At 33.6% G+C, this 24,243-nt stretch overlaps 3 protein-coding genes across 9 annotated transcripts in view; 1 reads left to right on the forward strand and 2 right to left on the reverse strand.

Moving 5' to 3' along the window:
• Window positions 1-1,017: 1,017 nt before the first annotated feature.
• Window positions 1,018-7,458, forward strand: LOC148182147 (sodium channel protein Nach-like). Its single transcript, XM_088029194.1, has 8 exons — window positions 1,018-1,109; window positions 1,162-1,347; window positions 1,396-1,525; window positions 1,573-1,703; window positions 1,762-1,855; window positions 4,500-4,692; window positions 7,241-7,294; window positions 7,346-7,458. The coding sequence occupies exons 1-8, from the start codon at window positions 1,018-1,020 to the stop codon at window positions 7,456-7,458; spliced, it is 993 nt and encodes a 330-aa protein (XP_087885320.1).
• Window positions 7,459-7,549: 91 nt separating this feature from the next.
• On the reverse strand, window positions 7,550-17,312 carry LOC148182148 (retinoid-inducible serine carboxypeptidase-like). Its single transcript, XM_088041104.1, has 9 exons — window positions 17,203-17,312; window positions 14,019-14,162; window positions 13,644-13,969; window positions 13,479-13,592; window positions 13,223-13,412; window positions 11,563-11,715; window positions 11,435-11,512; window positions 7,845-7,999; window positions 7,550-7,797 (listed from the first exon to the last, which is right to left on the reverse strand). The coding sequence occupies exons 1-9, from the start codon at window positions 17,255-17,257 to the stop codon at window positions 7,738-7,740; spliced, it is 1,275 nt and encodes a 424-aa protein (XP_087897230.1). The 5' UTR covers window positions 17,258-17,312; the 3' UTR covers window positions 7,550-7,737.
• Window positions 17,313-19,488: 2,176 nt separating this feature from the next.
• Window positions 19,489-24,243, reverse strand: part of Fak (protein tyrosine kinase 2 Fak) — a 46,473-nt gene continuing 41,718 nt past the window's right edge. For all 7 annotated transcript variants that reach the window (XM_088042408.1, XM_088041777.1, XM_088039586.1 and 4 more), the window contains 3 exons: window positions 21,099-21,263; window positions 20,434-21,047; window positions 19,489-20,384 (listed from right to left, as the gene is read on the reverse strand). In XM_088042408.1, the coding sequence (XP_087898534.1) occupies window positions 20,078-20,384; window positions 20,434-21,047; window positions 21,099-21,263 (1,086 nt within the window). In that variant the 3' untranslated portion in view covers window positions 19,489-20,077. The remainder of the gene's footprint in view (window positions 20,385-20,433; window positions 21,048-21,098; window positions 21,264-24,243) is intronic.

Here is a 24,243-nt window from a genome sequence, read left to right on the forward strand (position 1 = left end):
GTTTGCACCATCGTTCTTCTCGCAATTTTTTATATAAAAAATAGTTTTTAGATTTTTCAAAAGTCGAAAGTTGCAGTTTTTTGTGAAAATTCATGGCTAAAACTATCCCAAACTTTGAGCTTGAGTTTTTGAAAAAAACTGGTATGACTAAAACAGTCAAAGTTGTGCGGTCGATTTATCGCTTATTTTGGGAAACAAACATGCGTTTTTTGTGCTCATTTTATGCAGAAAATGGCGCTGCATTCAAACCTACGTCTAAAAATAACCAAATTAGAAGCGATAAAAATCATAGTTGATTGAAAATAGGGATTTTTACTACCGTTTTCCTCGCATTTTCATTGCCCAGAGAGCGCTCTTAGATTTTTCAGAAATCCAGAATTTAATTGTTGTTTCAATTTTCCTCTTAAGCTCAACGGATGTCAGGTCAAACGTGCAAATAAGAATGACTTCTGATGTCCACGTTTAATAAAAATAAATAAAAAATTGCACAATCAGCACAGTCTACGTCTATTTACCCAGCAACAAAATTAAACTTTAATACCCTCAAGCAAAAACGACTTTACCTGATACAAAGCTGTCTCCCGTTCTCGCCGACGTAATACTCTTCTATAAATTCACTTTTTTGTTGTCTGTGCAGTCGTTTTATGATTCAATCGGGAATTTGCCCTAAACCAAATACAAAAATAGAGCCTAGGAAGAAGCTAAAGAATCATAAACAAAAAATAAAAAAGTTTAAAAGACATCCAAAAATGAGTACCTTAGGATCAGACGGATTTAATCTAGTAAATAAAAATCAGGTATTGAATGGTAATGTTGTAATGTACCTAAATAGAAATCTTCAGATAACATTGATGGTAACCGCGCGGCTAATGGAGCTAATAAAGCCCAAATAATCGCCTACAGAAATTATGTTCCATTACATTCCAAATCCAGATCAACAGATTAGAGATTAATAACTGTCTTTCCCATTTAGCCTTTGTTGTTGCAGACAAAATCAGTATTTCACTTTGTGTGAGAATGAATGTAACCCGCTTAAGATATTACGGTAAAAATACCAATTTGCACGGCTTAAAGTACGCCGCTGATGAAAACAGACATTTTTTAATCCGGTAAAACGGCCACTTACCCTTTTTGCCCTATGATTAAAAATTACTTTACCAGATTGTCGTGGATCGTCATATTCGTCCTCAGCTTCTGGGCGATGATATTAATTTTCCAAGCTTCATACAAGTCATACACAGAAAACGCCATCAGCTTCGTTACGGAGACCGCTTATCTCAACTGGAATACTTCTTTCCCAGCCGTCACTCTGTGCGAAATTACCAGTTCTGAAGTGGACTGGAACGGGTAAACAAATTTGCGTTTTAATCCCAGTTTGTGAGCGGCGAGTTGCAGCGACGGCGAGGAGGTCGAAGAAGTTCAACAGTTTATAGCGGATCTGATCTTTTTCACCGGGAGCTGTTATTCGTGTCACACACCATGTACCACTTGTGAGAAATTGAATTTTGTGGAAACCGTGCAAAAAGTGTGGATTTGAGAGTTTGTTTTACTTTAGTAATTACGTGTTTCCAGTACAGGAAGAAATGCTCACAACTTTTATCCGCATGTAAATGGAACGGAGTCTCTTTTGATTGCTGCGAACAATTTTTACCTCTAGAAACCGAGTATGGAGTGTGCTTTTCATTTAATTCTCTCCATACAAAGTATGTTCAGCATCGACGAAGAGGAGTCGGCTTAATTAATTATGACTGGCTGTTTTAGAAAACCGAATAAACGCAAAGACGAATTTTATTTTTATTCTGACAGAAAAACCGGAGCTGGAGGTCTTTTTGTTGAAACTATTGAAGATGTACGGGTTCGTATATAAACTTATTAAGGATAAAAGAAGTTGCAAGGAGAATAAAGTTTACCTTACAAAATGCATTCTTTTAGATCAAAAATTACATTTTCTGGAGGAGAATTTGCCTGTCTTTCAGCTTTATTACAAGATTTCTGCAAAATTAATTAAAATTGCTCGGCGCATCCACCATTTTCTTGCTAATTAGGAAATTATTGGTAGCACTGGCTCTAAATTCGAAACTCGTTTTGCTCCATCAGGTCAGGACTCTAAGAGCTTTTTAATAAATATTTTTTGCCAAGGAACTCCTAAATTTGCAACGATTTTAGTGTAAATACTCACAAAATTGTTGTTTGTGGATAAATTTCGGGTTTTCATTGCTCAGAATGGAAGATCATAAAAAAATTAAGCAGCAACTGTTAAAAAATTGTTGGTCGAGTTTTTTATTAGTTAAATAAATTTGAAGGCATTTTTGTAGCAAGAGAAAATGAAGAAGAATGTCTAGATAATCTGAACAAACTAGGGCATCTAGATACCTTTAAATCTAGAAACAACTAGAGATCCTACAAAATCCGGAGAATTTAAAGCACCTTACAAAATCTAAAAAGTACTTATTTCTGGTAAATCCCGAGCAATTAGAAAATTATCCCAATTATCTAAATCGTCCAAAGATTTAGATATTCTAAATAATCTAAAACATGCACATACTTATAAATTCAGGAAATTTTGAAATAGATAATACCTTGATAAACTTGGTAGGATAGAGTATAGAAAATCTAGATAATCTGGAAATTGTCTTTGACTGGGAAATTTAGAACAAATACGGAAAAATCTAAATAAACCAATCATAGATAAGCTAGAGACTGGAAACTAGAAAAGCTAGACAAAATTAATAGCACCTAGAGAATTTGGAAAGAATTTCAGGAGAATGTAGAGAAAATGGAAAATATTTCAACATGTCTAAAGATCTAGATAATGAAAGTAATCTAAGCCATACAGAAATTTAGCAACTGCAGAACCTAGAGTATTTGGATAGTATCTATATCTGAAAAACGTAAAGAATTCGAAGAAGAATTTAAATAAACTTCAACATCTTAATAATGTAGATAAACCAGGGCAAGTAGATAAATCTAGAGACTCTGGACAATCTCAAAATACACAGAAAAAGTGAAGAAGAATATAAATAAGTGCCCCAAAAAATCTAGATAATGTAGAAATTTAGAGCAAGCAGATAAATTTAGAGGCTCTGGACAATCTCAAAATTGATAATTTCTTGAGAAACTTGAAATTATAGAGACTAGAGAACTTAGAAATCTGAAGTAAATATTTGAGGAACGTACATAAATACTCCAAAAGATGTAGAAAATATGTAGAAAATTCTAGAGACTTTGGACCGCCTCAAAGTAAATAATACGCCGAGAAACCTAGAAAATCCACAAAATTTATAAAAACTTAAATAGACTAGATAAACAAACTTTGAAACGTTTATATAGACCTAGATACAACATTGATAAATCAGAAAATCTATAAATACTTCGAGAAAAGGGGAAATTTAGAAGGACAAACGAAAAATTAAGAATAGAGAATTTGAGTAATACGAATAGTATACTAAAAGAATCTGCAGAATCTTTCTCTAGAACGTGAAGAAGTTGTTTTTATAAAATCGCTAAAAAATTAAAAATATTTTTAAAGAATATCTCTAAATCCAGACCTAATGGATCAAAATGGTCTGCAGAATCGGAATCAGAGGCCATTTCACTTCCAAAATTTGTGGTTACTGTAAGTCTGCGCTTTTTTCTTAGTTTTGATCGAATTTCTTTAAAAAAATTCTTTAAAATTCAGATTTCTGTTCTTTAGCGAGATCCGCCGACGTTCTCGCGTTATTCCACTAACAGAATGGGCTCCATTAATTTTATTTCGCTTGTAAAAACAAAGTAGAAACAACCAAAACATCATTTGTCGCGCTTAATCGCTGGTCCAGTCATTCATTATTTTCCTACCATCAAATTAATTACTGCAATTAACCACTTTCGATGGCTATTAGCGCAACGAGTCGTCTCCTCTATATTTCAACTAGATGTGTGTTTTATTAAGAAAATAACAATTTCTCGCTTGAAGCGACGTTTACAAGCTTGTAAAAATTGATTTATGCGTTTTTCTACACAAATTACATACTTTTTAATAGACTGCCTTAGATTTTATGGCCGTGCTGCATCGCGTTGCTGTTATTTAGACAAAGAATTGACGATTATGTGAACAAACGTGGCGGCAGATTGACATGAATGAGTCGCAGTTTATGTCTGCAGAGCTTTGAGGATCGTAAAGCGATTGCACAATAATTGATTCGGGAGGAAGTCCTGCGGGCGCGTCTTCCAGTTTTTCAACAATAAAGGAATCATATTTCCGGCGAAATAAAAATCCCTGTTGGAGTTCGTTCATTATTGGCTGTAATCATGTTTAGCAACTGCACGTTACAAGTTAATTAAAATCCTTTCAGCTCGTTTTTTGCAGTTATATTTCCACGCTCGAGAAGACGTCCCCTTTATAAATTCAGACCCAGACCAACGCAAAGACGTCATACTGGGAGAAACTTACAATATTTCAATAAATGTAGGTCATGATTAAATTGCACTAATGCTCCAACATTTATTATCTCGTCTAGATAATAGAAATAGAAAACGACGAAAACGTGAGGGCTCTTCCCGTTGACAAAAGAAAATGCAGATTTCCAGAAGAAAAACCGGAGAATTTACGGGTGCACGAGTTGTACAGTTATTCCACGTGTGTTGTCCAATGTCACGCTGACGCTCACATCGATCTGTGCAACTGCACTCATCATCTAATGCCGGTTTTAAGTACGTAAACTTAGTCGTTTCAACTTGTGGTGCTGTTCTCTAAAATCACTGTAAACCTAACAGACTGTTGCTAACATAGCTCTGTTAGCCACTATCTAACAGAGTACCCTAAAGTTTTATTGTATGAATAACTGCGATTTCACTGGACCAAAAATGTTAAAATTCGAAGCAATGGGATTCAAATTCGGAAAAATCAGAAGTGTTATTTAAATTTAATATTTATCGTGGGTTTTCCGAAATGAGTGAAGTAAAATGGCATCAACAAGCAAACTACGCACCTAAAGTACGAAGAATAATAGTTGTTATTTGGACACAGTTCAGCGGAAGAGAATTTTAGAAAAAAATTGTTCATGAAAACAAAAACCAGCAAAGTATTCTAGGGCACCTCCTTTTTCAAAAAAAAGTCAAATTTTAAATCATCGTAGGTTGAATTACTTTTGAAATGTATCAATTTTTGAATTTTTCTTATTTTTTAAACTTTTGATGGCTTAGCCGTTTAAAATTCTATAATCGACAACAGTATGCTTGCTGTGAAAACCAAGGCAACCACTGTCACAACTACTTTTATGATAATTTTATTTTATTTTATTTTTTAACCTATGAGTTATGTACTAATTTTAGTAAAGTTACAAAAGTTTAGAACGGAAGACACAGACTCTAAAAATTTAGTTTAAAACCAAAGCAAAAATTTCCGACATCCACCAATTTTATTGCTTCAGCATGAACTTTAGGAAAAACTACAACTTTTGAGCAGTGTATTAATTCTACCAAATTGCAAAATTGTAGAGCAAAAAACACCATATTTGGAAATTTTAATTTTCAAGAGGAAGCAAAATGTTCTAACATCCACCACTAAAATTCGTGATTTTAGTAATTTTTGTGTTACAGCTATGAAAATTGGGGAATTTTCTAATTTCACTCGTAGGTATATTAACTTAAGCAAACTGGAAAATTGTTGAGAAAAAGGCGCACATTCTAGAGATTTTAACTATGTACACTACTACACGCTTATTAATTTTAAAAATTGGCTTTAAAAAAATTATTGACGATTCACACAAACTTACGGCAATTAAATGCAAAGAAATCGGATCAATTAGCTCAAAATCGAAATAAAGCAAACTGGAAGACGACCAAATGATTCAATTTCGATTCATCTATGAAAAAGAAACATGAGTAACCATCGAAGAATCAAGATTGAACTATAATCATGGGACTTTTTTATAGAGGTATCAAAATTAAACCATTTGAGCCTATTCTAGCACCAACTCTTATTTTCTTGTGATTTCGTTCTAACTTCCTCCCTATTTTCTTGTTATTTCGTTAAACTTCCTCTAAATTTCTTGTGATTTCGTCCAAATTCTACTTATTTCCCTTATTTCTTTGCTATTTCATAAGACTTCCCCTGATTTTCTTCTAATTTTGTCCAACTTCCCCTTATTTCCTTATGATTTTATTCGACCTCCCCTTATTTTCTTGTGATTTCATCTAATTTCCACTGATTTCTTTATGATTTCGTCCAACTTCTCCTTATTTTCTTCTGATTTCGTCTAACTTTCCCTGATTTTCTTGTGATTTTATCCAATTTCCTTTTATTTTCTTGTCATTTCGTCTAATTTCTCTCTTGTTTCCTTGTTATTTCGTTAAACTTCCTCTGAATTTCTTGTGATTTTGCCTAAACTCTACTTATTTTCTTGTAATTTCGTCTAGTGTTCGTCCAACTTTCCCTTATTTTTTGTGATTTTATAAAACTTCCCCTGATTTCTTTGTGATTTCGTCTGATTTCCCTAGATTTCCTATCGATTACCCCTGATGTCCTAATGATTTCCCCTCCTTTCCTGCTGATTTTTTATTGATTTCCTAACGATTTCTTCTGATTTTTTAAGACTGATTTCCCAGGGAAGTTAACCCATCGGGACTTTTGTTGCAAAAGATTGCAGGTCCTCCTAGTCGTAATTATTTAGGCTTCGACTTCTTACATTCTCAAAGAAATTGATAAACTAGAGAACCTAATCGTCATTCTTTGAGATTGGTAATAAATGTGACGACAATTTACGCGCACATGCAAATATTAGCATTAATTTCCACAAAATTAAACTTTTTTTGTTTACATTTAATACTATTTGTATTAAAAATTTTAGGAAAAACTACTGTTTTTATCATGTTAGTTTCCAATTTCATTACGTCAAGATTGGGAACTACGTTTACACTTAACTGTCATTATCTTGTATTCCAAATGTTTGTTTGGTTCGTTTTAGACTGTAACAAAGGTCTTACTTGGTCCAATTGTCACGTTTTCGATGTTAATTAACAATTTCTAGTGTCCAAAAAGTGCAACATGCCCGAGTTAATCAAAATTAACCTTCATACAAGTAAATGAAGTGATTTGTGAAAATAATGTGTTTCAATTTAGAGGCTAATATAATATACCCAAGGCTAATAGAGGATAGAGAAGATCAATATGCTAACAGTCTGTTATTTTTACAGTAGCAGAGGTTTAACAGAATATTTTGAGTTAGAGAAAAGCACCATTACTCTGGTGATTTTGTAGATAGCGGAAAATACTGCGACATTGAAGGTTTGGAGTGTTTAACTGACAACTTCGGTAACAAGTAAGCAAATTACGAAAACAAATTTCGCGAGTTTCATATTTCAGAGACAGTAAATAGGCTGCACGCCGAAGGTTTCGACAAACCTGGATTAGTTTGCGATTGCTTGCCGTCGTGCACCGAGCCCGAGTATAAAATCGTTGCTAACATAAAAGGGTAAGAAAGTTTTGTATTTTTAATGGCTTAATTGCGCTTTGTAGAGTGGGAACTTCACGAGGGAAAATTTTTATTAAGTTACAATCGCTACCGACTTCGAGGTTTAAGCGCATCGTTGTTCGAACTACAATGGACTTAGTTGGTAATTTATAAATACAGTTCTTTCCGGAGTTTATGGGGGAGTTGCAGTTTCCATCGGAGGAACAGCTGGTTTGTTCATCGGAGCGTCCATCTTAAGCATTGTGGAGACGGTGTATCTACTTTTCTTAAGGAGGAATGTTAACTAGTCCAGAAGCTCGAGGCGGAGGATTTCGTTCATCACCGGTAGATTATCGTAGGGGACCTGCAACACCACCACTAGCTTCACTTAGTTTGGTCTGAAGAACTTACACTGTGGCCTGCTCGTAAAACGGCGTAAAACGCCAAATTTTCGACTTTTTTGGAAAACCCTTCAATCAGCTCGTTTAGTAATAAAGGAATCTGTGTAGAATTTAGCCAGTTTTCCCGTCCCGTCCATTGCAGGCGGTCCAGCCAAGCCATCGTACCTATAAATTTCCATTGAAACTTTTTCGAAAATCCGCCGCGGGCCCTTTGAAATAATTAAGACGTCCAACAAATTAATAACTAATTAAATTTCGTTCAGCTTGTCAAAAAATTTCAGTATCAACCGGTAATGACGAAAAAATCGCGAATTGCATTAATAAGAAGTGCTCCGCCAGCACGATTTGTTTCCACGAGCGCACTTTAGGCTTCATTCATTCGCTAAAGCAAATTCAAATAACGTGAAGCTGAGAGCACGAAAATATGGAGGTTTTTATAAAAGCAACGAGTTGCTTAAACTCAGACGTTGCGTTGGTTTAATGCCACAACTTGTCAAGAGAAAAATGCTAACTTCACAGTTAAAAAGTTAAAAGTTTTAACAAGCTGAGATGCTTTGAAATGACTGCTTGCTTTCTTGTTTTTATAGTAAATAATTCATGTAGATATTAATGGAAAATGTGTTTTCTTTAGATGTGCCGTTTAGATGTGCTTCATTGGGTTTAGGGCGGAATAACACTAGTCAACCAATGTGATTTCTTTGAGGTTCTCCGGAGTTGATTTTTATTTTTAAGAGTTCGTTACGATATCTAAAGATTCCGTGGCTTCTTTAGGGTTTTGTGGAGTTTATAAGGATTGATTTCTGATTTTTTCCAATTTTCTAGTTTTTCTGTAAATTTTTTAGTTCTTTTTTAACTCGCATTGGTGCCTCTTACTATTTAGATGTCACAGAACAAAAAACTTTAAGAAGTTTTAAGAAGTTAAAATTTTTTTTATAAAAACTTTAAGAAGTTTTTCAAAAAATTGTTTTTTTTTTGTTATTTTTTGACGATTTAAAAAAAAACAATCAAATTATTGATCCTTTGGATTTTTCTACAAGCTCTCGAGAAAGATTCTTTTGATTCTTTTGATAAACTCTTCATATTATTCAAATTCTCTAGGTTCTACAGATTCTATTTTTTTGGTTTTGTCCCTCTAAATTCCCTTTTTTCTTGGGATATTTATACAGGGTCCGGCAACACTCGTGTCCACCCCCAAAATCGTCTTTAATTTTAAAGATAAAATTTTGAAAATTTGCATACACTCATAGTTGACAAAGCTCTAGAAGCCGACGCAAAAATTTATTTTTTATCACTTATAGTTTTGGCGTCGCGACGTCTTAAAAGTGTATTTTTTAGCTAATTGTGAAGTTTTATGAAATGAACCTCTAATTTAATTTTTTTTCAATATAAATGTGTTAAAAATATCTCAGTTGACATTTTAGATTCAATGTAAATTGTATTCAAAATTTGAGGAAAAAATGCTGTTTAATCAAGTTAGTTTCCAATTTTATTACGTCAAAATTGGGAACTACGTTTACACCCATCTGTCAACATCTTGTGTCACAAATGACATCTATTCTTTGGTTCGTTTTAGAAGGTAACAAAAGTCTTACTTGGCGAAATTGTCGCTTTGTCGATGTTAATTAACGATTTCTACTGTCCAGAACGTGCCAATCAAAATTCACCTTCATATGAGTGAATGAAGTGACTTGTGAAATTTTGGTGTAAACGTAGTTTGTCACTGCACCGTCAAAATGTTGAAAACTAACTTGATAAAACAGCTTTTTTTTCGCAAATTTTAAACACCATTTAAAGTAGATTTAAAACAAAAACTCAAATATTTGTATTACAGTTATGTTGAAAAAAAATTGAATTGCTAATATTAAAGCAAAAACCCAAAAATCGCTAAAAATTAAACTTTTTAGGCGTCGCGACGCCAAAGAAACCGTGATATCAAAACAAATTTTTGTGTCAGCTTCTAGAGCCTGGTCAACTATAAGCGTATGCAAATTTTCAAAATTTTATCTTTAAAATTAAAGACGATTTTAGGGGTGGACACAAGTGTTGCCGGACCCTGTATATTTTTAGATTCATCAATGTTTTATCTATGTTTATATAAACGTTTCTATATTTTTTTATAAATTTTGTGGATTTTCTAGGTTTCTCGACATATTATTTATTTTGAGGCGGCCCAAAATCTCTATAATTATCTACATTTATCAAGATTTTTTGGAGTATTGATCTACGTTTCCCATATATTGGCTTTCCAGATTTCTAGGTTCTATAGTCTATATTTTCAAGTTTCTTAAGAAATTATCTATTTTGAGATCGTCCAGAGTCTCTAAATTTAATTACATGCTCTAGATTTCTACATTATCTAGATTTTTTGGAATACTTTTTTATATTCTTCTTCACTTTCTCTAGATTCCCCAGAAATAGTTTCCAGATTCCCTAGGTTTTGTAACTTTGGTGGATTTGGTTTGTCCACATCATCTATGATCATTGGACGATTTAGATTATTTTCCATTTTCTCTAGTTTTTCAGATTCTTTGATTCTATAATTCAGTGAATTTTCTAATTTCTTTAGTCTCTAGATTTCCTAATTTCTCGAAGTATTATCTATGTATTTTGAGATTGTCCAGAGTTTCTAGATTTATCTACATGCCCTGGTTTATCTGCATTATTTAGATGTTTTAATTTATTTAGATTCTTCTTCATTTTTCTTAGGTTTTCCTGATATAGATACTTTCCAGATTCTCTAAGTTCTGTAATTGCTAAATTTCCAAGTTTATCTAGGTATTATCTTTAATCAAATTGTCCAGACTTGAGATTTGTCCACACGTTTAAGATTATCTAGATTTTCTATATCTTTGGCCGATTTAGATAATTATTTATTTTTTTAGATTTTCCAGAAATGCTTTTCAAATTTTCTAGGTGCTATAAATTCTGTGGATTTTCAAGATCTATAGTCTCTAAATTTTAAAGTTTCTTAAGCTATTATCGATGTCTTAATTTAACCAGACTATCTAGATTTTCTGGATTATTATATTTATGGATTATTTCTTCAAATTTGTGGAATTATAAAAACTCGCCCAACTTTTTAACAGTTGCTGGACACTTTTTATGTATGATTTTTCATTCTGACCAATGAAATAATTTAGAAACGCGAAATTTATCCAGAAACTACAGTTTTGTAAGCATTTAAGTTAATTTTTTTACAAAATCTCCGAAAGTTAATAAAACTTTTAGAAATTGCTCCATATTCTTTGTGATGTGACTTCTAAATGACAAGAGATAAGAAGTTTTTTAACACCGTATTAGAAAGCAGAGATCTCAACCTTTTGCTGCCTGATGTTCAAACTTGACGCGCCTAATTTAAAAATTTGAATGACCCAATTCGGCACACTCCACACTCGTCTCGAAATTATCACACTTTCCGTCGAGTTTAGTACACCATCATTATTACGACAATGACCTGATTTATTCTGAAACGATAATACTAGGCGCTTTGTCATCTGATATTATGTCAACTCCTCTCTCCTCATTAGAATTTCGAGTGTTAACTACTTGTCCGTGTCATCGGCTTTAATCCTATCATTAACGTCGGATTTTAATACGTACCGGCAGTATTTACTAAGAAGTCGAGAATTCCGCTATAAACTATAACTTTTACGTCGGTTGAATTAAGTACCGCTTCAACTAAAAATGAGAAATTATAACTCGAGAATCGTTTGAAATTAATGACGAACCTTTGTGGACGACGCTCTTCATTAAGTCGTTTCTTAGAGCGTCGTAGACGTCGTTGTTGAAAAAGCTCCAGGTGACGTCGGCGGTGATGTTCAACTCGTCTTTGATCTGGGCGTTCATGATGTCGTCCAGGTGCTCCGTGTGGATCCACATATCTTAAAGAGAATGGTAAGAAGAGGTGGAGGGTATAAAGGAAGCATAGTTTTGGGGAAGAGAATTTTATTCGAAAAAATTGCTCATAAAAACGAAAACTAACAATGTGTTCTAGAACACCTCCTCTTTTAAAAGAAGTAGATTGAATTACTTACATTTTGAAAATTTATGTTTCAATAATTGTATTTTTTTTATTTTTTCAATTTTTGATGGTTTAATTGGTTAAAATTCTATAACCGACAACAGAATATTTGCTGAGAAAAGCATTTATGTCATACAACTCTAAAATTAAGACAACTGGGTAAAAAATTCCAATAACATAGTTGGCAAAATATTATAACTACACTTTATAACGCAAACTTTAAAAATTTATTTTTTTAATATGTACATGCATTTTAAAGCTATTTTGACAATTTAATATCAAATTTTTGTCGACAAAATTAACACTTGTTGCAAAATAGATGCAAAAAAAGTGGGAATCGCTGTGATTTTTAGTGTTTTACTTCCTCGAAAACTGATAACAGTCAGTATTCTTCGTGGCATAAAATCATTTCTGACTTCTTACTTGACGATTTTTTGTCACATTTGTGTTAAATCAGTTAACGAAACTGTTTAGTTCTGAATGAATTGTAAAAGTAACCGCGTTATTGCAATTTCTTATCCTGCCTTGGTTTTAGAGTTGTATGTTATAACATAAATGCTCTCTACATCTCTGCTTTTCACAGCAGACATATTGTTGTCGATTATAGAATTTTAAACGGCTAAGCCATCAAAAGTTTAAAAAATAAGAAAAATTCAAAAATTGATACATACACTATCGCTCGAAAGTATTTGCTCACTTAAAAATATTATTAATTCTTTTGCGATTTCGCGGTTATTTCTGCTAATTCTGTGGTAAGCAATAATCATTGCACGCGTTAACTTAACTTTCTTTACCATTTCTATACTAAACTGTTACTAATTTTTTGAGAAAACTTGAACAATAAACTTCCGCAACCACAAATTAAAGAAGTTTTGTTGTCAAACACCTTCAAGATATTAAAAAAAAACTGTAAACGTCAATCAACACTTTCGTCTTTGCATTTATAGGCTGATGGATTGTGAAAATATATGAAACGATAAATTTTGAAAAGTACATTAAAAAATAAAAAAAAATGATATTTACTTAAAACATTAAAAAAAGAAAAAAAATGCTGTTAGCATCAATGAAGTATATTATAAACGTGGAAACAAAAAACGCCAAACAATAGCGGAAGAAAGAAATTATTTTGGAGTTACTTAAAAAAATGTTGGTGGGCAAATACTTTTCAGCGGGAGTGTAAATTTTCATAATTTTTCAAAATAAAAGTAATTCAACCTACCATGACTTAAAATTTAACTTTTTTTTTAAATGAGGAGATGCCCTAGAATACATTGTTGTTTTCGTTTTTATGAGCAATTTTTTTTGAATAAAATTCTCTTCCGCCGAACTGTGGAATAAAGAAGAGGCGGAGGGTAAGGAAGACTCACTGAAGATCTTCGAAGAGTTGATTTTGGCAAGGAAGTTGTTCATGTCGAAGGCGAAGACGTCAAAAACAATAAAATCGGTGATTTCGTTTTCAATTTCCGACGCTTTTCGAAATTCCTTCTTGTTAATTAAAAGTTGAGTTCGTTTGACCATTTCATCAATTCGCGTGAAGCTTCGTTTATCGATTAGTCCCTTTTCACACAGAGAACTCAATTATAAAAAAAAAAAAATTGGTCAACAGTGCTACAAATGCCTTACCAAGTTGAGAGCTAAAGAGCCATAATGATTTAAGTAGTCCATCGGGGATATGTACGCGTCGCCCAAAGCAAGACCCTTCAAATTACAGAGCTTTTTGCCGGCGCTTTTTTCTTTCTGTTTGCCAAGCCGAACTTAGACAGAGTTACACCAAGTTAAATGATTTACCTGCAGCAAATGATAAACAAATTCCGTGGCCATTTTCCCACCGTACGACTCGCCGAACACGTAAACTGGAACCGTCCGAAACTCCGAATGTCGCGAACTTATAAACTCTTTAAAAAAGTTGAATAAATCCTCGACGATCTCGTCTCCATTCGCCGCCAAATGCGTTTTGTTATCCGAGATGTAGCTGTAACCGACTCCCACGGGATTATCAACAAACAATACGTTGAAATCCTCCACGAATGACCCCGCGCGTTCCTTTAGGAAGGGATCCAAAGGGCCGATTTCCACGAAATTTCCATAACCGCTGGAAGTCATCCCGGGCCCTCCTAGAAGACGCTCTAATAGCAGTTAATTGTTTGACGTTAATGATCTCACCTTGCAGCCAGATGATTAATGGTCTGTCTGTATAATTGGAAATGTTATTATACGTGGTGTAATACAACCACCAGAACATGTGGGCATTCGGACGGACGGTGATGTAACCCCAATCCTGCTCGGAGCCTCCAATGCCTTTGCGACCTATTGTTACACCAAGATTCAGCAGGTGCGTCAAGTTTGAGCATCATACATCGCAAAAGAATTTCAAACATGCGCCATAATTTTGTGCTAATTCTGTGCTAATTTAGGCTGTAATTTTAAATTTTTTTGCTCTTTTTGGCTTTAAGTTATTTTAAAAACAAAAATGGGTGAGCGTCAAGTTTGAGCATCATACATCGCAAAACAGATTAATTAATATACCATAATTTTGTACTAATTCTGTGATAACTAATGGTGCAATTTCCAAATTTTGTGCCCTTTTCGTTTTTGAGTTATTTCAAAAAACGTACAAAAAATAGAAGGCAACCCAAAACACAAATTTTAACAAATTCTTTTTGAAGAAACTTCAAGTTTGAGCATCATGCATCACAAAGCAGCTTAAATATTACGCCATAATTTTGTGCTAATTCTGCCCTATTTAATACTGCAATTTCTAAATTTTGTGCTCTTTTCGTTTTTAAATTATTCAATAAGCATATTTGCAAGAAGCAACCCAAAACACAGATTTCAACGGATTACAAACTCTAAATATTATTTTTAGATTATACTTCATTTACTTATGCAAGATTGTAAAAATTCAAATCTAATTTGTCATTGGTGTTGATTAGTATGATTAGAATAACAGTTCGTTTTTAGAATATGTTCAAGGATCAAATCGTACACATTTTGGCAACGAATTTATACTGGAATCTCCAAATTCTGTGCTCTTCTCGTCTTGTCATTCCAAACACAAAGAAGGAGCGTCAAGTTTGAGCATCATGCATCAGAAAATAGATGAAGTATTAGGTATTTTTTGACCCTCAAAAATAATAAATAGATTGACTATATCTGTTCTTAATTAATATTTAATTTATGTACAAATTAACGGAGTTGTACTCCATTTGTAGATATTTGGCGATGGTCTAAATCCGGTTTTAATCCTCAGAAACATAAATGATACAAATACAGTAGAATTTGGTTAATCGTTTAATTGTTTGTTGGAAACAAAATAAAAAGATAATTAAATGAATGTACATTAAATATGGTGCGTTATCAAATTAAAGATTAATCTTATATTCTATACCAATAAAAGCAAAATAGTTATATTTGAATTCATATTTCATAACTTTCCTTAATTTCGTAGCTGCAGCACAAAAATTACTAAAAAAATTACGATTTTTAGTGCAAGAAGTCGTCGATTTTGCTTTGTCTTAAAAATAAAAATTTCTAAAATCTTTGTCTTCTATTCTGCGATTCTACAATTTGGTGGAGTTAATACACAAGTCAAAAATAGTATCTTCCGCAAATTTCGTGGCTGTAGCACTAAAATAACCAAAATTGCGATTTTTTTTTGGAGGATGTCGGCAATTTTTGCTTGGCCTTAAAAATGAAAAGTTCTAAAATTTGTGTCATCTGTTCTATAATTTTGAAATTTGCTAGAGATAATAAACGACTCAAAAGTAGTAATTTCCCCAATTTTTGTAGTTGTTGCACTAAAGTTACCAAAACTGCCAATTTTACTGGAGGATGTCGGCAATTTTTGCTTAGACTTCAAAAGGAAATTTTCTTAAATTTGACTATTTTGCTCCACATTTTTGCAATTTACTGGATTAATACACGGCTCAAAGATTGTAACTTCCCCAAACGTCGTAGCTGTAGCACTAAAATTACGAAAATTACGAATTTTACTGCAGAATGTCGGTAATTTTTACTTGATCTTAAAACACAAAATTTCTAAAATTTGTGTTTTTTGCTCTACAGTTTTGTTCTTTGGTGGAGTTAATACACAACTTATTTTAATAGTAGTTTCTCCAAATTTCTTAGCTGAAGCACTAAAATTACCAAAATCACGAATTTTACTGGAAAACGCCGGCAAATTTTGCTTGTTTAAAAAATAAAAATTTCTAAAATTTGACTTTTTCGCTCAACAATTTTGCCATTTGGTGAAATTAATACACGATTAAAAAATTGTAAATTTCCCAAATTTCGTAGCTGTAGCACTAAAATTACTAAAATTACGAATTTTACTAAAGGAAGATACAGTTTTACTTTATATTCAAAAAGTATCTAAAATCAACCCCAAGAGTTTCAGATATTGTAAAAATTTACCTTTTGTTATAATCCCAGATTTTCCAAAATTTGACTTGTACATGTTCTAAAAGTTTAATTCAGAAGCTGCAATTTTGAATTTTGAAACCATAACCTTCTCCCAGGAAACCTAAAATCACTCTATTTAATGCTTAGATATCTCTTGTTAATCAAAAAACGTTGTCGACTTCTTAATCATTTTATGAAGTGTGGAAATTTTCCGTTACGTATCGTCGTAATCTGAGTCTCAAGAGAATTACGTACGTCTGATAAGCAAACTTAGAATGACAATAATAACAAAAATTCTTTACTAGTGACCTATCAACAAAGAAGATAGTCAAAACAAAACAAAAACTTTATGAATTATTAATTATACAGGGATATTCAATTAAGATTAGCCATGTGCCCCCAGCAAGAAGGCATGCCAAAATACAGATTTCAATGGCTTCTAGAGTCCAAAAAATATTTTTTTAATTCTTTTCAATCCAAATCTGTTTGAAAAAAATATCGAAAACTGTCGCTGCTGAATGAACTTTTGCTAATTAAACTAGGTACATAGACACTAAATGGTAAGAGGCTTAGAACTAAAAAGCTTCTTATTATAATGTGTCTCCTTGATGAACGTATTTTAAAAGTAATGAACTACTGTCTCTCTAATCAACATCAATGACAAATCAGATTTAAGTTGTTAGAATCTTGCATACGTACATTTATTATTTTTTATTAAACTTTAGTTAAATGTGAAAATATTATTTAGAATTTAGAATCCGTTTAAATCTGTATTTTGGGTTGCTTTCTATTCTCTGTATGTTTTTCGAAATAACTCGAAATCGAAGCATAGAATTTGGAAATTGCACCACTAATTAGCACAAAATCACTTAAGCTGTTTTGCTATGTATGATGCTCAAACTTGCCGCACCTAATTCCAACAACTTCCATTACAAACGAGTCTTACCTTGCCCCCATGCCGCGGACACTAAAACGTAAAACAACACGTGTGCGAACGACATTTGAGAAACTTTTACATTGCAGAAACATGTATGAGCAACATCAATTGGAAAATTGTGACCCATTTTATTGCGAGATTTATTGGTGCTATTTATTGACCCTGAACGTGACACTCTTCATTTATTAAGCTGATGTAAAAAGTAGTCACACTTAAAACCCCGAAAATATTATAGAAATCTGGGAATTCCAACTGCAATTATTAATCATCCGGGAAGTTTCCTGCAATGTCTCTGGCACTTGACGCAAGTTCTGCAATAGAAAAAATCGCCTTTTTTGCAGTGATTACGGAAGTGCTCCGAAACCCAAACTGGGAGTACACAGTAATCAAATTGCATGTTGCTGTGTTATCCTCTTAAATCCGATGCAATTGGGAAATTATTCATTAAGTGTGGCAAGTAAATAATACTTATTGATTATTCTCTCATATCTATATTACCAGCGCGTACTTAATAATTAATCGCTTCATTAACTCGCATTATATTTTGTTGAGTTGAATTAAAACCGCAAATATTAATGGGAGTGCTTATCTCCACTATAACAAGATATTTGCGGCTTCAAAAAGCACAAAGTTGCAGTTTTTTGTAGTTTTATCAAACCAATCAGTTCGACTTGAAATTTCAGCTCCTTTATTCTTGCAGATTCCAAATTTAGCTGTGTCCTCAACAGTCAACACCTCAGAAGTACGATGGCGTTTACCAGTTCCGGAAAAAGAGCGCATCTTTCAATATTTGGGTAAGTTGTTTTTCATTTTTGTTGGTCAAACTGTTCTTCAATTGAGACAACTTTGATTGAATTTGCAATATCAAACTCTGACCAATTTGCTTCTTTGGCTAAGACTATGATGGAATTCTAGGTTAGGAACCTGAAGTCTGTTTTGGATGTTGGACGCATTTAACTGTGGAGGACATTTCGTCATAATCTAAGCAATGGATAACCGACAAATATGGAAACATTTCCTTGAAGAAAAATCCTGTCTCGATCCAAAGAATTTGAATTTCCTTCCATGTTGTTCAATTTCCACTGGACTTTTATAACTGTCAAAATTCCTTTCTTCTGATTTGCAGTTCCAAGTTTTACAATTCCTCTTTCTGATTGGCTGCTTTAAGTTGAGAGTCTGATATATTGTTGGTTGTCTAAAATTAGGCGCAATTTAATTTTTAATTTTTCAGAAATGGCTTTTTCAAAAAAATCGTAGGTTGATCTTCTTAAATCGATAGAATCTCCTGGAATTACTTTGAATTTATAATTTTTTATAGTACTAATAAACATTTTCGCTTATACTTATTTTGTTTTATTCAATTTGCATAAATTTTTTTCTTCAATTTCGGTTTGCTGTCCTTTGTTGTCGTTCCGATCTGAGCTTTTCTTATATTTTTCTCGTTTTTCGAAATTTCCAAACCGAATTTTCTCGGAAATCTTAGAGCTATGAAGGAAAAGATTGCAGAAATGGATTCAGAAGGCTTAAATCATGCTGTTGACCAAGTTTTGATATGAGCACTTTCGTCTTTTTCGGTCAAAATCGAGCAAAAGGTGAATTCATGGATTTTCTCGATTTTCAACTTTTTCAATCAATTCGGACCTCAGAAACACGAATCTGGCGTCGCTTTTTCGATCAGACGCCCCGTTAATTTTTTATCAATTTTTAAAATTCTGCATTGTATGACGCACGTCGCTTCTATCTTTATGTCGAACAATTTCCACTAGACTTGCAAGTAAAGACTAGCATCAAGTAAGACTAGCATCAAGGGTGGCTTTGAAATGTCAAAGACATTTGCCGCTCATTATAAATGTGGGTTTAGTTTTTTCAACTGACGTTTGTAGTTAACCTTAATCTTCGAGCAAAGTAAGTTTTATGAAGAAAACTGTTATAGTTGTGGTTTGAAACCTGAAAATCAAAAATTTGGACACAAAACCGTAACTAAAATGTTGTCGACGTAAGAAACATTATAAATAATTTTTAAGATAGTTATATTCACTATTATGAAAACAAAACGGCAAAGTAGTGCACGACAGGAATTCCTGAGTCACCCTTGATGCTAGAAACATTTATAAACACTTCGTATCAAAAAATTCTACTGTCTGATTGGTTGATCCAAAATTACAAGCGCAATGTATAACTGGTTGCCTATCCAAATACAATTTAGGCGCACTATTATTAGCTTTATTGTTTTACATTTCAACTTTAAATTTAAAAATATGGTGGAGGCGCTGGGTCACAAAAAAAAACAAATGAAACTCTTAAAACTTTATTGAAAAGCTGACAAAACAAAACAAATACAAATATACAAATAATACAACGAAATAATATACAAAGTCATTAAAAGTAAGATTCACATAAAATGTTGTACACTTATACATCTTCAACATGATTTACTGCATTCCAAGTGTCAATATCAGTTATATATTTTTTACAAGTAGTTGATTTTTACAAAACTTTGCGTAAAAATTCATAGAAATGCCACTATCAAGCCTATAAGTAAAAATTAGATAAACTATGCAGTCTTTAAAAAAACGTTACCAACTAAAAATGATTGGAGGGAGGGCGGTTGTAATGACGCACGTAATACTGTGTGCAAAGGAGCCTTAAAATGCATCATGGATAAAAACTTGTAACTAAATCTATGGCGAGATTTTCATAACCAGCTTCCGCGTATCACAACAAAATTTCCCAATACTCGCTATAAAAATATATCTTTTGAGCTACCAATACTGCGACGCACCTAAATTGAGCCAAAGAACTAGTAATTACACGAAAATATCAATTTTGATGCAAGAAAAGCACGAGCTTATGAAAACCTGGCAAGCTAGCTCTAATAGTTAAACTAACTGTCAACTTGGCTTGTACTTAAATTAGAAGACGTCGCTGACTGAACGTAATTCGTATAAACGGGAACCACAGTACAAGTGACAGCTACAGGACTCGGTAAATTTGGATATGTGCTCGCAAGATCTGCAGGTACGTCTTGGGTTTCTATATTCTCAACCTCGTTGGGCTCGCTCTCCGGAATCGGATCCGTCACTTTAAACAGGTGCTTGCTGAACTGTGGATATCTTATCCTAATCGTGTCCACTACGTCCAGAAGATTCTTGGAATCCATGGCGAGGACGTGCGCAGCGGCCAGCATTCCCCTAAAAAGAACAATAGTACTCGGCGACTTCCAACAAATTCCCCGCTTACTTCCTGTACTCGTTATCCAACGTGGTCTGACTATAATGCTGCGCCAGCTTCATGGCAGTCACCAACTCCCCCATGTCTTTCGAGAGGACTTTATGCGCCATCTCAACCTCACGTTGCGCCGCCGCCGGAAAGAAGTTGACGATTTCGTCGACGCTCGCCAACAGACCTCGCAGCTCCAAGCCCACTTTCCTCACCAAGTCCAGGTACTGATCGGCGTGCGACTGCTGCACCCCTTGAGAGAGCAGCATCACCGCTTTGACCACCTGCGTGGTGCAGTCGTAGACTTTGTCGTTGCTGCGGTCCATGTCGGCGGTGGGCGTCGGTTTAGGCTTCCCGGCGTCGCTGGTCTCCGGCGTCACACTGCGTTCGGTCTTCCCGATCAACATCGTATTGGTGATGGAGCCTGAGGGCGAGTGACTCTTGCTGCTGCACTGCGAGCCCGTGCTGCTCTGCCTGCCGTTGCCGCTGAACGACACGTTGGCTAAACTGCTCGATAATTGCTGAGTTGAGGCGGTGGTGTAGTTTGGACTAGTTGGGAGCGATGTTAATGACTGGGAGTTGCTGTGGAGGGTGTCCACTTCCGGTGGAGGAGCCGCGATGCTCAAGCGCTTCTTCTGAAAATCAAGGAGTGAAGACTTTTCTTGTTGTGACAACGTGATACTCACTAGAGTAGTTTCAGTTTCTGCCAGCCATCGCGAGTCTTCCTCGGACTCCTTCTGCTGTTGGCGCAGCCGCTCCTCCAAGACCTGGTGGTTGAAGTTTGATTGGTACCTCGACTTGCCGAGCAGGAGGTCGTCTCCGTAGAGCGACTGCTGGGGTGACGACCCCGTCTAGAAAATCGTCTCTTAGTTCAGGATCCAGACAAACAACTTGACAACTCAAAAAGGTGCAACATGCCGCAAAATTACAAAACAGAGAAAAAATTTCCCAACCGGACCACCCAAAATTGATTTTTCGAATTTCGAAGCGGTTTTTTCACTAAATTAAGATTTAGTGGACTGCAAAACTGTATGCAAATATTATTTTGAAACTGTATCATTTTTGATAAAGTTATGAAGATTCAAACTTTTTTAGCGGCAAATCAGCAAAATGCATTTTTCTTGCAAACTACAAAAGATACAAAAATGGACTTTTACTGATTTATTTACTATAGACACATCTATAAAATGAGTAACTAAATGAATTAAATTAAACAATCAAACAATATCATTTTCTGAAAAAAACATTTTAAAAACAAAAAATTAAAACTTAACAAACTTCTCGTACGTTTAGTCAAAAAATTTGACTAACGATTTGAAAAAAACATTTCTTGGCACTTCATAAATAAAAGAGTTACGGTGACGAAAAAATCCCATCCAACTGATATACAAATAAAATTCTTCTCGCGATGTAGCAAGTTGATAACATTTAATTTATTTTATACTGGGATTCAACCCTATCAGAAAAGTACAAGGTGTTTATAAATGTTTCTAGCATCAAAGGTGGCTATGAAATGTCAAAGAAATTTGCCGCTCGTTATAAATGTGGGTTTAGATTTTTCAACTGACATTTGTAATTAACCTCAATCATGTAGCAAAGTAAGTTTTGACAAGAAAACTGTTCTAGTTGTGGTTTTAAACCTGAAGATCAAAAATTTGGACACAAAACCGTAACTGAGACGTCGTTGACGTAAGTAATATTATAAATAATTTTCAAGATAGTTATATTCACTATGAAAACAAAGCGGCAAAGTAGTGCACGACAAGAATTCCAGAGCCACCCGTGATGCTAAAAACATTTATAAACACCTTGTAGAACATTTTTTAAAAGCATCAGAACCATTACTTTTTCATTTACTGAGGCTAATGTGCTATTATTTCATACTAAATCGACAACTTTTGACCCCGACCCTTTGTCATTTGGCTGAAAGTTTATTATCTTTTTCCACTCTATAAAAAAAAGTTCACAAAATGTTTTCAATTTTTTGTTCCTAACCCAAAAAAAACCCAAAAAAAACCCAAAAAAATAACTTATTGAGGCTTTTTTTTTCAAAATTTTTATTTTGAAATGTACTTTTCAGAAAAAATACAAAATTAAGATACTAAATTTAATAAAATTTTTGCCTTTTTTTTGATTAAAAACGTTATTTCCTCGAAATTCGCCATTTTTTTATTTTTTATTTTCTCAAAAAAAAAACTTCAATTAATATAATAAATGATTTGGTGCATTATTTTTAAAAACACTGAATGTTAATTACATAGATCCAACATAAATCCTAGTTATTATATTTGTAAAATGAAACTATAAATTAAGTATACAGGTGTTTCAAAATTAGCGAATTCCGAATTCAGAGCGCGGTAGAGGGAACCCAGTGGTGGCTGTAAATACTTAAAAAAAAATTTTTCGCACTTCCTGAAGAAGATGTAAAACTTTAATTTTGTTCAATGCGACAACATTGCAAAATTCACATCCTGATTTCTATTTGTATTTCTTAGATACGTTCGAAACCTCATAACTTACATTGTTAAGTAATGTCAATTTTGCCACTTTTAAGCAGCTTGCTCACTAAAGAAAGACGCACATCTAACTGACGACCCAAGTTAGTGTGCTAATTTTTGGATAGTTGCGGTAAGCGGCAAGAAATCTGCTTTTCCATGTGTGGAATCATTACAATACTAGCGCGTCCAGCGACAAAAGACTCCTGGAGTTGGCTGACGCAGTCAATTGGGCTATCGCTCATGGTATAGGCGAGCAGCTGCCACAGATCTGTTGTCTGATGCCTCCAAAACCAAATACAAGTTTGCGTATTCATTATTTGAATACAAATCCATCATTTGAATCAAATTTTTGGCGGGGTGACAGATTTTGACAAAATTTGTAGTTGCCTGCATCCATAGTAACCGACTAATTTCTAGCCACGTTGCCGTTCCATTTTTAAGAAAAATTACAAAAATTAAGGCTTTGTTTACTCTTAAATAAAGCAAATTCTTTAAGAAATTGTTTTACATTATTATTATCCACAATCATCTACACCATAAATAACAATAAATACTGGAATTTTTACCCTGCATTTGAAGAAAATGCAGTTCAAAGAGTGCACATTCAGATCAATAATGTATCTTTGTGGAGAAGTCCCAAATCTTGTTTTTTTTTTCATATTTGAACTACTGAAGTGATTCTCTACAACGCTCTGAACTCGGAATTCGCGAATTTTGAGACACCTGTATAACCCTGTAAAATCGTTTAATTGCATTTATTTTATTGTATAAACAAAGCTTTTAGAAAAAATAAAAATAAAAAATTTTCAAATTAATTTTTTTTCAATTAAAAAAAAAGTAAAAAAATCGGCCCATTCTCGGATATGCGGGAATAATCTCAGTTAATTGAAGCTTTTTTTTCATAAAATAAAATAAAAAATGGCAAACTTGGAGAAAATAACGGTTTTTCTCAAAAAAAGGAAAATTTCATTGAATCTTAATTTTTTTTTTGAATGATTGTTTTATTTTTTAATTTAATTTATTCAATTACTCATTTTGTAGGTAAACAGGTCAGTAAAAGTCCTTTTTTGTGTGTTTTGTAGTTTGCAAGAAAAATGCATTTTCATGATTTTCATAATTTTATCAAAAATGATAATTCCAAATTAATATTTGGACAGTTATTCAAACCACCAAATCTTCATTTTAAAGAAAAAACCGCTTCGAAACTTGAAAAATCAATTTTGGGTGGTCCGCTTGGGAAATTTTTACTCAACAACAAAAACAACCGTGCAAAGTACTCATGCAATCATGCCGTTATGAACACACAACTAATCTAACGAAACCACACAAATCA

The sequence above is a fragment of the Gnatocerus cornutus genome, chromosome 1 (assembly GCF_029298725.1).
Source record: "Gnatocerus cornutus isolate USDA-ARS CGAHR chromosome 1, icGnaCorn1.1, whole genome shotgun sequence".
Lineage (NCBI taxonomy): Eukaryota > Metazoa > Arthropoda > Insecta > Coleoptera > Tenebrionidae > Gnatocerus > Gnatocerus cornutus.